The sequence below is a fragment of the Taudactylus pleione genome, unplaced genomic scaffold (genome assembly GCF_031769625.1).
Source record: "Taudactylus pleione unplaced genomic scaffold, aTauple2 ptg000363l, whole genome shotgun sequence".
NCBI classification, from domain to species: Eukaryota; Metazoa; Chordata; class Amphibia; order Anura; family Myobatrachidae; genus Taudactylus; species Taudactylus pleione.
In genome coordinates, this window is record NW_028284764.1 from 1191590 (window position 1) to 1205958 (window position 14369).

The following is a 14369-nucleotide window of genomic DNA, read 5'->3' on the forward strand; positions in this document are numbered from 1 at the left end:
AGAAAATGAGGGGACATGATATGGGGACTGTTCAGGCTCAAATTTGTGTGTGCGAAGTGTTTTATCTCTTTGCTCGGAAGGCGCATAAAAATTGTAAAGTTAAACATATAGGAGCAAAACAGATACTGAAATTCATTAGGGCAGCACAGACAGCGTAATGGTCAGCATTACTGCCTCACAGCACTGAGGCCATAGCTTCAATACCCACTACGGCCCTGTGTGGAGTTTGTATGTTCTCCCTGTGCTTGCATGGGATTCCTCCGGATGCTCCAGTTTTCCCCTATATTCCAAAATTATACTGGTAGGCTAATTGGCTCCCAGCAAACATTAACGTTGTATGTGAGCATGTGACAGGGAATATAGGGCCTAATTCAGACCCGCTCGCGAGCGCTGAGCGCTCGCAAGCGGGTCGATGTTGGTCCAGTGCACATGCGCACGACGGATAGCGACGGGCAAGCCGTCGCTCCGGGTCTCGTACCAAAGGGAGCGTGCTGTCGATGGTGAGTGACAGCACGCCCCCCTTGGTGGGTGTGCCGGGGGCGTGGCTGCCCAGACGGAGGCGTTCCCATGGGAACGCCTACCGTCTGGGGCCGGCCCCACTGACATCACAAGTGATGTCAGTGGGAGTGCTTTCGGCTCTGATAGAGCCGAAAGCACTCCAGGGCTTGCGGCAACGAGATCCTACCACAAGGGTCTCGTCGCAAGCCCGATGGTCGCGATGGTCTTGACCATCGCGACCATCTTCCTGGCCGCTCGCTATAGCTGTGGGTGGTCACACACAGCTATGCAAGCGGCCAGGAGACCGTTCTAAAAATTAAGAAGGACGGTCCTGATTCAGAGCGAGCGCTCTGTCAGAGCGTCCGGCTCTGAATCAGGGCCTATGTGCGCTATATAAATAACTGGTAATACAATATTAATAATAAACCCCCCAGATAAGAGGGTTCAAATTTCAGAGAGTGAAAATGTCTGTGCGTCTGTCTACACTATATGCAGCTGCGGTTCCCCCTCCCCACCCCTATATCTCCTTCTTGTAGTCTTTATCCATAAACCGAATCCTGATTTCTGCTCTGCTCCACAAAAGCAGTATAAGCATGTTGACACTCTCATTATGACAGTCGACACTGTGAATGTCGGCCTAGTATATTAGACCCATGGACAGAACTGGACACCAGCAAATACGGTGCAGGCATGGTTTGGGCAGATCTGGATGCGGCTTGGATGGGACAGGGACTTGCAGGATTGCTGGAAAGTGTATAGAGGTCACCACCCAACCACATATTCAGCCGATCCCAAAAGACATTATAGCGCTCCAGCTCAGAAGCTGATTGGGATGGAGAATTGTCTGACAGTAGGACATAGGGCCTGATTCAGAGCCGCTCGTAAGCGGCAGCTCGTTCGCTCTGAGCGATGTTTGCCCAACTGCGCATGCGTACGGATCGTTATACGCATGCGCGAACCAGTCAGTGCGGCCGAAATTCATGTGCTCGCAAAATAGCGAATGCCTGATAATTTGAGTGACAGGAGTAGGCGTATGTGGGTGGTAACAGGGGAAGGTGCTTGAAAACGGGGGGTGGAGATCCGAACGCAGGCGTGCTTAAAGGTCAAAACGGGCGTTTTATGGGTGTGCATAATTAAAACAGCAGCGTCATTGACCACGTCACTGGGTTATTTTATAGCCAGAACTGCTCGCAAAATTGTGGTAGCAAAAACCAACCATAAGAATAGCGAGCAGCTCATACCCTGGTCGATGTACTCGATTAATCTAATAAATAGCAGACATGACGTAGGATGCGAGCGGCTAGGGGGCGTATTTTTTCAAAAAACGACCGCAAGTTTTGTTCGCTCGTTCAGACCTAGAGGTGTGAACAGACCGCAAAGAGCGAACGGTTGATTTGAATAACCACCCCTATTTTCTGGACGAGCGAGCGCTAATTGCGTCTGGCTCTGAATCAGGCCCATTGTCCTCTCTGGTAAGTCCACCTCGGACCTGGAGGTAAACCTTCTAAAAAAATAAACAAAGACAAATAGAAGAATGTATTTAAATTTCAAAACCTATATCTTGCTGTTTTAATTAATTTTGTTAGTCATTATCCTGTTAATGATTTAGCGTGAATGGCTGCAGGCAGTGATCTGAATAACGTAGCCACGGGTAACATGTCTAGGGAAAGTTATACAACCGTTCTCCACGTGTAAACATTCCGCTGGCTGCGGCTCCGTTACAGTCAGTAGAACATGACTGTCCTGTGTAATTATACAGCACTAATTGCTGACTGTACCAACAGGAATGACAAGTACAGTACTCCAAGCAGACATTTCCACTCCAGTACACTGTGCATCACATGCAGTCTTGGTGATAACACACGGGACGATTAAAAATGCTCCATATGAACGATAACGCTATCGATCATACCGTTATCGTTCATATCGTGCATTTTTTGGTCCCCCACCAACAACCTGCGATGCACAGGCAGGCATGGACCATAACGATATCGTCCATCGCCCGTGCATGCAGACCAACCTGGTCGATATCGACCAGGTTACTATAGGGACCCACGATTGTTGATCGCGGGTCGTTGCTGGGTTGGTGTTATGCTGGATGATCGATATCAATTATCCAGCACACCCAGGAGATCGTTCAGCGATAGCGTTATCGCTGACGGTCGTCCCGTGTGTATGCACCATATGCCACAAGTGATTTTTTTTTCACTGCAGCACACACCATCAGGCAGTGTACTCGGGACTGAGGAATTCCACTTTTCTCAAAATCGTGGCAGTGTAAACTCGCGCTATGCTGCCTGGTGCGGTTCACTCAGATCTGTCCCCGGTCTCACATTGTTTCTCTTTTTAGCACATAAATCCACTAGTGGTATACAGGGAACACGTACGTTGTGTTTTTATCACATGAGCAGCGCGGAAAAAAGGTGCAAATTCAGTAAATGAATGATGGAGACAGACGTATGGAATAGCTTAGCTGCATTTATCATGACGCGCAAAACGGGTCTATTTGGCGTGATTTCTGTATAGATGTATGTGGGCAGAAGTGTACAAGGCACCATTAGGATGACTGCCTGCCACATTAATGCCACACTTGCTGAGGGACGTAGTCAGGAAGCTGGCGGTCGAAATGCCGACTGCCAGCTTCCCGACAGTGAAATCCCGGCATGGGACTAATGCTAGGCATCTAAATGCCGACACCTATCATTAGCCCCACGCCGAAATCCTGACGCTTGGCATGCTGAACATAGGTAAGCTGGGTGTCGGGAGCTGTTAGTCACGGGGGAGTTAGCTTTAGGGACTCCCGGGGAGACCTAGGGTTAGGCACCCCCTTGGGAGGGTTAGGCTAGGGGAATGGGGAGTTAGCATCAGGCACCCCCGGAGGGAGGTTAGGAATAGGCACCCTCCCGGGAGGGTTAGGTTTAGGGTGCGGAGAGGGGAGTTAGGTTTAGGCACCCCTGGGGGGGAGGTTAGGCTTAGGCACTAGGGGGGGAGGTTAGGGTTAGGCACCACTAAGAGGGAGAGTTAGGGGGGGAGAGGGATAGGGTTAATACTTACCCTGTTGGGATCTCCATCTTCCGGCCTTCCGGCGTCGGTATTTCAGCCGCCGGGTTTAGGTCCGTCGGTATAACATACAGATTCCCTCGCTGAAGCTGCCATGCTGTGATTATCCTGAGGAATCAGTATTAAAATATCAACACCCCCCAATGCACCCAGATACACTCTGAGACTAGATGGTCACTTCTCACATTAATCCACATGACCAACAGTCCTCCCACTGCGGCTACAAATGGGACTGTTTGGTGGCGACGCCTTTCCACAAACCTGGATCACTCCGGGCCTGGCGACTTTACAAATGGCTGCACAGGGAAACTTGCAGTAAGAGAATGGAAGAATCGCGCATGCACCTCAGCCGTCACCTGTGCATAGATACCAGTACAGTTACTAAAGAACCAAAAAGATACGTTTATACAACAGACACAAAAACAGAAAAGGAAGGGGAATTTGCCTGTAGAAGATGATCACTGAAGTTGTACAGTATGTATTTAATCTTATTGCTCCCAGGAGCAGCGGAGAGGACACCCTGACTTGCATTCATGTCCCTGCTGAGTGCACTCTAATGGCAAAATTTACTAAGCGGCGGTTTGATGGCGGTTTCTATTCTATTCTAAACCCCGGGGGTTTGGTGGCGGTTTTGCAGCAGTCTCTAAATGACAGCCCTATTCTATTCTATTCTAAAATGTGTTTTGACTGTGGTTTGACGGCGGTTTTGCTATCTACAGATTTACTAAGACCAAAACCGCTGCAAAACTGCCATCAAAACACATTTTAGAATAGAATAGGGCTGTCGTTTAGAGACCACTGCAAAACCACCACCAAACCCCCGGGGTTTAGAACAGAATAGAAACCGCCACCAAACCGCCGGGGTTTAGAATAGAAATCGCCGCTTAGTAAATTTTGCCCTAAGTAGGTGAGAAACCGCTTTCATGATGCATCTTTCATGATGTCCACCTGCGCAGGGATAAATCTCTACAGCTCCATTAATTACCATTGGGGCCTATTCATCATCACTTAATTTTTACAAATGAAGGTGATAATTAACATTTTCACCTGTAATTGTAAGATTAAGTGCCTGATTCAGAGCCACTCGTAAGCGGCAGCTCGTTCGCTCCAAGCGTTGTTTGCCCAACTGCGCATGCGTACGGATCGTTATACGCATGCGCGAACCAGTCAGTGCGGCCGAAATTCATGTGCTCGCAAAATAGCGAATGCCTGCTATTTTGAGTGACAGAATGAGGCGTATGTGGGTGGTAACAGGGGAAGGTGCTTGAAAAAGGGGAGTGGAGATCCGAACGCAGGCGTGCTTAAAGGTCAAAACGGGCGTTTTATGGGTGTGCATAATTAATACAGCAGCGTCATTGACCACGTCACTGGGTTATTTTTGAGCCAGAACTGCTCGCAAGATTGTGGTAGCAAAAACCAACCACAAGAATAGCGAGCAGTTCATAAGCTGGTCGATGTACTCGATTAATCTAATAAATAGCGGACATGACGTAGGACGCGAGCGGCCAGGGGGCGTATTTTTCCAAAAAACGACCGCAAGTTTTGTTCGCTCGTTCAGACCTAGAGGCGTGAACAGACCGCAAACAGCGAACGGTTCATTTGAATAGCCACCCCTATTTTGAGGACGAGCGAGCGCTAATTGCGTCCGGCTCTGAATCAGGCCCTAAGTTATCGGGCCATTCATCAAGGGGGTAAAGCAGGAGATAAGGAGCAATGAAGCCAATTGTTGGGACACCTGATTTCGCATCAGCTGTCACCGCGCCGGAACAATGATGAATTGCTTCGGCAGCCGTGGCAAGTTAGAATGTTAATTATCAGGGTCCGATAATTAACATCATGAATAGGCCCCCATTGTCTTAACTTAGGGCTTGATTCAGAAATGGACGCTAATGCAATTTTCTGAGCGATTCTTTGCAATCGCGCAGTGAGTGTGCACGGCGATCACACTGCGATTACAAACGCACAGGGGATCCCGTCAAAAGTGACTGACAGGTTGTCAGCGGTTGGAGGTGGCAAAGGGGAGTGGTCAGAAAAACGCAGGCGTGCCCCTCCGTTTAAATGCCGTTACATGGGCGTGCATAAATTAGCCACTGCGAGTACATGCGCATCTCTGCGTGTCAGAAGAGCTGCCAAGTCTGCGGCTGCTCAGAGGCCAGGAAGTCTGCATCCATGGACGCAAACCCTGGCCGCAGCACCCCCTCCATTTCCAGGAACGCAGGCGGGTTAGCGTACATCTCTGAATCAGGCCCTTAATGCAGATTTCTAATTGAAGAGCAAAAAGTCGCGGCTGTGGGTTCTTGAACCCATGTTAAGCAGTTTCCGTCCAACTCGCGACTATCGGTCCCCTTGAATGCTCGACCATAACATAATCCTAAAATGCTAACAGGAATCATTGAAATATTCTGGGCTTCTTCGGGTCAGAGCATGATGTCTGAAACTGTATTTTCCATCCTCCGTAGACGCTGTGATACCACACGTGAAGGCCCATTGAGCCGGTCTCCATTGGGGTAATTTTACAATGAGGGACTTTCAGTTACTCACCAGGTTTTGAGCTAGCTGGACGCAACCACCAACACAAACTCTTTCTTGTGGGTGAGATTCGTCTTCTCCTTCCTTGTGCCATTGGCGTAAGACGTTTGCTTGCTCACCGGCTCAACAAACAGCATCTGTTGTTGCCATTAATTTGCCAATCCTTAGCCCACAGGACCTTCCTGCGGTGATAATGCAAGTCATAGTCTTAGCCTCATGATCTGCTATAACGTGTTCTACTAGCAATCAACTGGCCAGGATATCTGACACCTTCTGTTATCAATGAGAAACCTCAACATCTGGTAGAAGATGTGTCTTCTCCCAACAAGAGGCCAATTACAGATAATCGACATTAAATCTATAGCATAGAGTACTAATAACTAACAGAACACTGTATTAACATTTCTGAATTTTTACTGGGGTAGCTGCATCCCCTCCTAGTTAAAATCCACCACTAGTGGGGGCCTTTGCAAGTGTTTCGGGCAACGCTACCGAAATAAACGGAAAAACTTTGTACCGGACATTCCTGCTCAAAACTTTGAGAATTTGAGAGAGTGTCCTTGCAATATTGTGATCTACAGGTAAAACAACCATTAAGTGTAAGTTTGTGCTCTAGTTCCCACAAATCCTGAGTCTGAGTAATGGGTCTTATGGATGCCATCATGAAATATTTGACTCTGAGAAACGTATTGACATAGTTCAGTTGATTCCCCTGATGTTTTTCTTAACAGGAATAAGCAAGAAAACCCAGCTCCCGTGCTCCAAACCCCTCACAACTGTTTTACAACATTCTTTGATAGTCGTTCCTGCAGAATATTCTCCAAATCGGCTCGTGCCTCTCGGAATGCAAACATTCTGCATCTCCGAAACAGCTCATCTTGTGGTATACTTTCCAAGCTTTTGGTTGCCCCCTCCTGGAAGGGGCAGCCAGTTTGGCACTGTGGGGAGGGCTGGCCATGGCAGGGGTCGGCGGGCCTGGGAGCGTGATGATGTGATCGCCACCCGCTATACAATGCCGCGATTACTGGCATTGTGAAACGGGAGGCGAAGCCATGATGATGAGATTCAATGAAAATTGCCTCATCGGCTGTCTGTACTTCACGATTCACTTGGAAAGTGGGCGATGGCGGCCTGGTGACTTCAGGAGACTTGCCCACCATTCTGGTTGACAGGGAGCGCCACCCGATTTTCGGGAGCCTTCCCAGCCATTCCGAGAGGGTATGCAAAAATGTCTAGTGGAGGCTGATGAAACTCTAGGTGGTATACTTTGATTTTACCCATAGGCTCCTAACCCTCCCTCCCATCCATCTTGTACAGGCCTACTCTGTGGTTCTTTTTTCTGTTTCTATTTTCACAAAAGGATTGCATGACTGATTAAAATGTGATTTTCCCGTTTAGTACTGCCGCCTAGCCCCCTTATCTGATGTATTATTATTAATCTCTGGATCCTGCCTTCATCTTTGAGTTCAGCAAATTAACTCAATGGGGTAGCTTAGAAGAGATAACTGTTTTGAGGGAATGGGTATGAAGTCCGGCGGCTGAATAGCCGCCGTTCATATCCCGACGCCGGCAGCCCGAAGATCCAGACAGGGCAGATAAGTACCCTATTCCTACCCCTCCCCCCCCTAACACTCCCTTAGTGGTGCCTGACCCTAACCTCCCCCCCTAGTGCCTAACCTTAACCTCCCCCCGGGGGTGCCTAACTCTGACCCCCCCTTACCGCACCCTAAACCTAACCCTCCTGGGAGGCGCCTAACCCTAACCTCCCCTGGGGGGTCCCTAACCCTAACCCACTCCCCTAGGGTTGCCTAACCCTAACCTTACCCCAAAAAAAACTAACCTCGCTACGCACCCTAAACCACCCCCCCCAGCGGCTAACGCCACCGAACTACCTCATTTGGGCTGGCGTCCTTCAGCGTTCCGGTGTCGGGATTATGATATGAGTCGGTATTTCGACGCCTATCTTAAGTCCCTAGTCGGGATTCAGCTGTCGGTATTGCGACCGGTGGCATCGCGGGCGTCGGTCTCATAACTACATCCCGTTTTGAGAGGATGGGGCCCGTGTGCAGTCTCCCTGCAGGCCCCTCCCTCTCTCACGGGAGGCACAGGCGAGAAGACTCCGGCATCGCGCTATTGCACATGCGCAGGTCTCCGGAGACTTGATGCCGCTCCATGTTTCTAGTGAAATCTATACTACACATGCACAAATGTCGGGGAAAATGGCAGCTTCGCCATTTTACCAGCGATCTGCGCAGCACTAACATTGGACTCCAGAGAGCTAAGTATAATATACAGCATGGGGGCAGGGTGTGCGGTGTAGGCCCCCCTGGACCCATTGTGTACCGCACACACTGCACCCATTATAGATACGCCCCTGGCTCTGAGGTATTAGAACCAGTCTTCACATCCAGGTCATCTTGAGATAATCTTATGTCACTAAGAGCATCATTATCATAAGAAAATCTATGTACTTAGTCTTGTTTGCAAATGGCTTTTTCTATCATAGGATAAAGCACAAGCAAAAATGCATAGAGTCACTACATTTATGCATGTCTTTGTAACCACATTCAGAAACCATGACTGGTGCCCAAGGTCCACAGTGGCAGACGCACAGCTTCGGCAGCACAGCGCCCCCATGTGGGAAAACTGTAGCACTGTGTACCTGGACAATCATTTATAAATACATCAGAACAGTATATCCATTACAGACAAAAATATCCAGGAATAAATAATAGTCTTATGTTGTCCAAATGTTATTCTGAATAATGAATATTGTTTTGATTAAAAAAAAAAATGCAAAATAGCGATTTCTCCTCATGTCATGCAATAAAGATTATTTCAGAGAGATGGCGCTGTTGTACATATCACATTACATTGAAATGTAATCATTTATATTACTAAATACTGTATTTACCTTTTAGATTGAAAGCTTATGTGGGTAACTTCTCTTTCATGTCATTGACTTAATTTGTGCCAAGACCCCTGCAATGCATAAAATGTCAACGCTTTATAAATAAATAATAATAATAAATAGATAATAATAATAATAAAAGTCTCCCATATAGTGCAGCAGGAAAAAAACAGTTTCATACTTGCCAGGATTTAGAGATACTTCTGTAGCTGTTTTTAATTCCAAAAGTTATTTTCATCTGATGCTGTAAACCAATAATGCATGTGATTCAGCACTGCCTGCTGCTAGCAAGATGTTAATAGGAATAATTATACTTGCAGACATGGCCTCAATCCGCACGGGCGTTGGAAATTGGTAAGAAAATAAGATATGAAGTCACCAATTATTTTTAGCCTTATGCTATATTTAGACTGGGGGAAAGGTGACCAGCATTACCGTTTGCAGTCGCTAGATGGCAGCGCCGCACCCGCAGACGGCAGCTGAACCCAGAACTGGGTCTCTGCAGTGCTTGTAAGCTCCACGTGACAACACCTACAGCATGGCCCCGCCCAGTTCGGCTTCACCCAATGCTCACAGCTGGGCTGCCTTTGCCAGGAGATGGGAATTTCCGGTATAGACCAGTTTCCTGGGCTGCTGGCATTTAAATCCAGCTGGAAAAGGCTAATGTGCATCTTTGGATCCTCTGCCCTGTCATCCCATCAGCTGTACAGAGGAGCATTGGTTTGCATTGTGCATTAAAGGAATCCATTCTCCCTTTTGCATGTGTATATTGGGTCTGTCATTTTCTGATATTGCAATTCTTACCTTGTACTTACCTTGCAGCAGGAGAGGGGACAGGAGAAGCTGCATCTCTTCCATCAGAGCTGTGTACATTGCATCAATTCCTGCTGGCATTATTGGACCTTGCACAGAGACATTCCTGCATTATTGAGAATTATTGCTGGTTTCCCAGGTGTGACTGAGCAGCCCCCCTGCCATATATAGATTTCTGCAGCAGCATTAAGATTCTTGCCCAGTGCATCCACAATGTTCAGCTGGCTGGGCACCGATGACAGGCGGAGGAAGGACCCTGAGGTTTTCCAGACTGTCAGCGAAGGGCTGAAGAAACTGTACAAGACCAAGCTGCTTCCCCTGGAAGAGTACTACAAGTTCCATGAGTTCCATTCGCCGGCACTGGAAGATGCGGATTTTGATAATAAGCCCATGATCCTGCTGGTGGGTCAGTATTCCACCGGGAAGACCACCTTCATCAGGTAGGAACTTTGCAGTGGTGCCGATTATTTAGAATAAAATAAATTTAATCAAAGTCGTTCACATTGGCACAGAAGCTGGAAATTATACTAAACTACACGTTATAATGGGCGAAATGTAACTGGATCATGTTTGCCCATCACGGGCGGTAATTTAAAGGGAAATTTAATTTCATTTTTATTTTATTCTAAAACCATTCTGAGCCCCAAGGGTTAGTAGGTGAGATCTGGCATATAACAAGTCTCCAACATATCACATAGGTTTTATTATATTTTTTTACTGTGTAGGCCAGTAATGTGTATAGATAACTTTTATTATATGCAGAGAACTTTTATTTGAATTCTTGTGGAATTGCGTCCACTGAGAGCGTCCATATTGGGATTGGATCTACCTCTCGAAGGGTCAGAAGTTTAGTCATCAGCAGCAGCAAAGGGCAAATGATTGAAATTAATATGTAGACTCAAATATCCTTTATACTGTGACCGCTGATAAAAGTGGGATATAATTACTAAATTGCGGGTTCTTTTAGAAGTGGAGATGTTGACCATAGCAACCAATCGGTATTCTAGCTACTATCTTCTAGATCTAGAAGGTGCTAGATAAATAAGTAGAATGTGACGGGTTGCTATGGGCAACATCTCCACTTCTATAAACCCGCACTTTAGTAAATATACCGATGCCGATATGGTGTATATAGCAAAAATTTCCTATTGCCCCCCCACACACTCATTTCAGTCATTTTATGGGTGGTACCAATGTTGCGCTGATTAGTTTACAGGGATTACTGCTCTAACCTCGTGCCTCAGAGGTGTCTGTAGTCCCTAGTGAAATGATTGGCTCAGTTCTTATGAATATTCGGCTCCGCATCCAAAATGGCCGCCACCAGTATGTGGTAGCATTAGGTGTACTTTAAAGGACGCGGTAAAGGGAGGAGGGGGGGGGGAGTTGAATAAAATCTAATTGTATTAATTTACCAATGACCATTCATTTCTAGGAAATATACTGTGGTTTTCCTGGTATCGGGCTAAAAGCCAAAAGGATGCCACCTGCAGCCTTACCTTGCACTAATAAAATAAAACCCGCAGATGGGGAACGTTCTGGTGAAACAGTCACCGTCTGGTGAATAACGCTGCTGCGCATACGCACAGCATCTTTTCACTCTGCAGGGAGAGCTTTGGGGCTGCCCAACATCTCTCTGAGTGCTGGGAACACCACCTACAGTGACAAAAAGGGGGTTCGTTTTAAGGACACTCTTCCTTTAAGGGTCACCACATCCCCCTTCTGCAGACACAGTGGAAAGGTATATAGTATATACCGTATACAGCACTGCGCGAGCTCATACGCATACCTCCCAACTGTCCCGTATTCCGCAGAGGTCCCGACTCTAGGACTCCGAATGTTGGGAGGTATGCACACTGTCAGGTGTAATAGAAGTTTGGTATGGTCATGTTGGGGATGTAGTGTCCTATGTCTGTATACAGTGTAATAGATGTGTATTATGGTCATGTGCAGTGGTCAGGACATGTTGGGGGTGTAGTGTCCTATGTCTGTATACAGTGTAATAGATGTAGTATGATCATGTACAGTGGTCAGGTCATGTTGGGGATGTAGTGTCCTATGTCTGTATACAGTGTAATAGATGTGTATTATGGTCATGTACAGTGGTCAGGACATGTTGGGGGTGTAGTGTCCTATGTCTGTATTAGGGGTGAGCGGGTTCGGTTCTACTCGGTTCCGTTCGGTTTTAAAAACCGAATCTTATTGGCTATCCAATACTCGTGACAGCTGATAGCCAATACAGTGTAATAGATGTGTATTATGGCCATGTACAGTGGTCAGGACATGTTGGGGGTGTAGTGTCCTATGTCTGTATACAGTGTAATAGATGTGTATTATGGCCATGTACAGTGGTCAGGACATGTTGGCCAATTTACTCCCCAGTGAATCACTAAAGTAATGGGCCTCAACTTACATTTATTTTTAAATAACTGATAACTCATGGAGTCTAGCAGTTATGAGTCTGATGCTTTGCATATTTTATGTGGAACGCTCAAGTTAGATTCCATTTTAACACATGAAAATTCCTCACATGTGTTGTAAAAAATACATTAAAGCTGTTAGTGCTGTTATTTGTAGTAAATAAAAAAAGCATTTTCTCCAAGTACATTAGAATATATACAGCAAGTTCCTCGCTGTGATCTTACTGTCTCTATTATGGATTTACTTACAGCGTCTGGTCCTGATCGCGATAATGCTCCGGATGGCTTCCCGTAACTACAATAATATTATATCATCAGTGACTGAGTGCACTCTGGTTTGTGAATAAAAGGATGATATAATCAAAAATAACATTTTAGTATTGGGTAGAATTATGCGAGAAATAAATTTTATAGTTTAAAACTACAAATTCTCTCCTCTGCTTGGTCAGGTCAGTGAGACTTTGTTGTTTAACTTGTCTTTAATTCTACAAGTCAAGTCCCTCTCCGGGAGATGCGTGGATCAAGGTGGGAGGGGTGGGGGCGAGAGCAACCTATGAAGTTCTCACCGGCACACCCCCATAACATACCTCCCAACATTCGGAGTCCCAGAATCGGGACCTCCGCGCGCTTTTGGCCCGCGCGTCTGAAAAGGGGACGTGGCCTGATCGTAAAAGGGCGTGGTCTAATGACACGCCCCCTGTTTACATCACTAATGGGGCGTGCCCAACATCTCCAAGATGCTGAGCTGCACCCGGGCTTTCCCCCATACTGTGAATAGATGCTTATGCGCACAGCATCTATTCTCGCTCTGCATACACGCTGCTCTACTATGCAGAGCAGCGGTGTATGCTTCCCCCCACCCCACCGCGGGACACTGCGGTCCGCGGGTAGGACAGTCCCAGAAAAACGGGACTGTCCCGCTGAATGCGGGACAGTTGGGAGGTATGCCATAATATATATCCAAGGCTTAAAATGTCGGCAGGTTCAAATGGTCAACACAAAAATGGGCTGCACATTTTTTATTTTTACATTTTTTATTTTTTTATTTTTTTTTTACATAGGGGAAGTTGGGGTTAGGCTGCCAGAGGGTATGGTTAGGGTTAGGCACTAGCTGGAGGGCTAGGCTAGGCTTAGGTTTAGGCACTAGGGGGATAGTAAGGGTTAGACACCAGAGGGTTACAGTTAGGTACTATGGGGGTGAGGGTTAAGATTAGGGTTAAAATACAAAAAACTAAACTGTATGTTGATCATTTGAACCTGTTGACCGATTGCACTGTCGACCTTTTGTCCTTGTCGACCTATTGCATGCCGACCATCTGGTGTCAACCAATTGACTGTCGACCTTGTTACTGCCTCTACCTTTTTTATATCACACCCATAATGATATTGCAGATGTTTATCACAGAGATTTAAAACATAAGGATCCATTATATTGTGCACACCCTTTGGGTGGTGACGTGGAGCCCCTTGGTAAAGGCGCAGAGACCCCACACACCCATAGTGTAGGAGATTGTTACTCGGTGATCTTCGGCTCTCCGTGGAAGCGCAGGCGGGGGTTGCTCTGGCTGCAAGAAATGTACATAAATATTTGCCAACACAATGAAGCCTTAGGGTGTAGCACTACGGAACAGTTTGTGTAACCTTCACTCTGTTTATTTGCCCTGTTAAATAAATGATCTATTCCCTAATGATCCCTCTGATTGTTAGTCCTATGTGCTTAGCCATTGATTGTACATCTAAACCCGGCTGATACAGCATTTACCGCACATGCGGGCAAAAACTAAGGGCCTGATTCAGAGCCGCTCGTAAGCGGCCGCTCGTTCGTTCCGAGCGATGTTAGCCCAACTGCGCATGCGTACGGATCGTTATACGCATGCGCTAACCAGTCAGTGCGGCCGAAATTCATGTGCTCGCAAAATAGCGAATGCCTGCTAATTTGAGTGACAGAGGCGTTTGTGGGTGGTAACAGGGGAAGGTGCTTGAAAACGGGGAGTGGAAATCAGAACGCAGGCGTGCTTAAAGGTCAAAACGGGCGTTTTATGGGTGTGCATATTTAAAACAGCAGCGTCATTGACCACGTGGTAGCAAACCCCAACCCCAAGAATAGCGAGCAGTTCATACCCTTGTCGATGTACTCGATT

The 14369-nt window shown here is 46.9% G+C and overlaps 1 protein-coding gene across 2 annotated transcripts in view; it reads left to right on the top strand.

Moving 5' to 3' along the window:
* The first annotated feature begins 9604 nt into the window (after positions 1-9604).
* Positions 9605-14369, top strand: part of EHD3 (EH domain containing 3) — a 51691-nt gene continuing 46926 nt past the window's right edge. Inside the window, exon 1 of one of the 2 annotated variants that reach the window (XM_088444428.1) lies at positions 9605-10251. In XM_088444428.1, coding sequence (XP_088300554.1) covers positions 10025-10251 — 227 coding nt within the window. In that variant the 5' untranslated portion in view covers positions 9605-10024. The remainder of the gene's footprint in view (positions 10252-14369) is intronic. The other variant, XM_088444429.1, reaches the window with a different exon arrangement.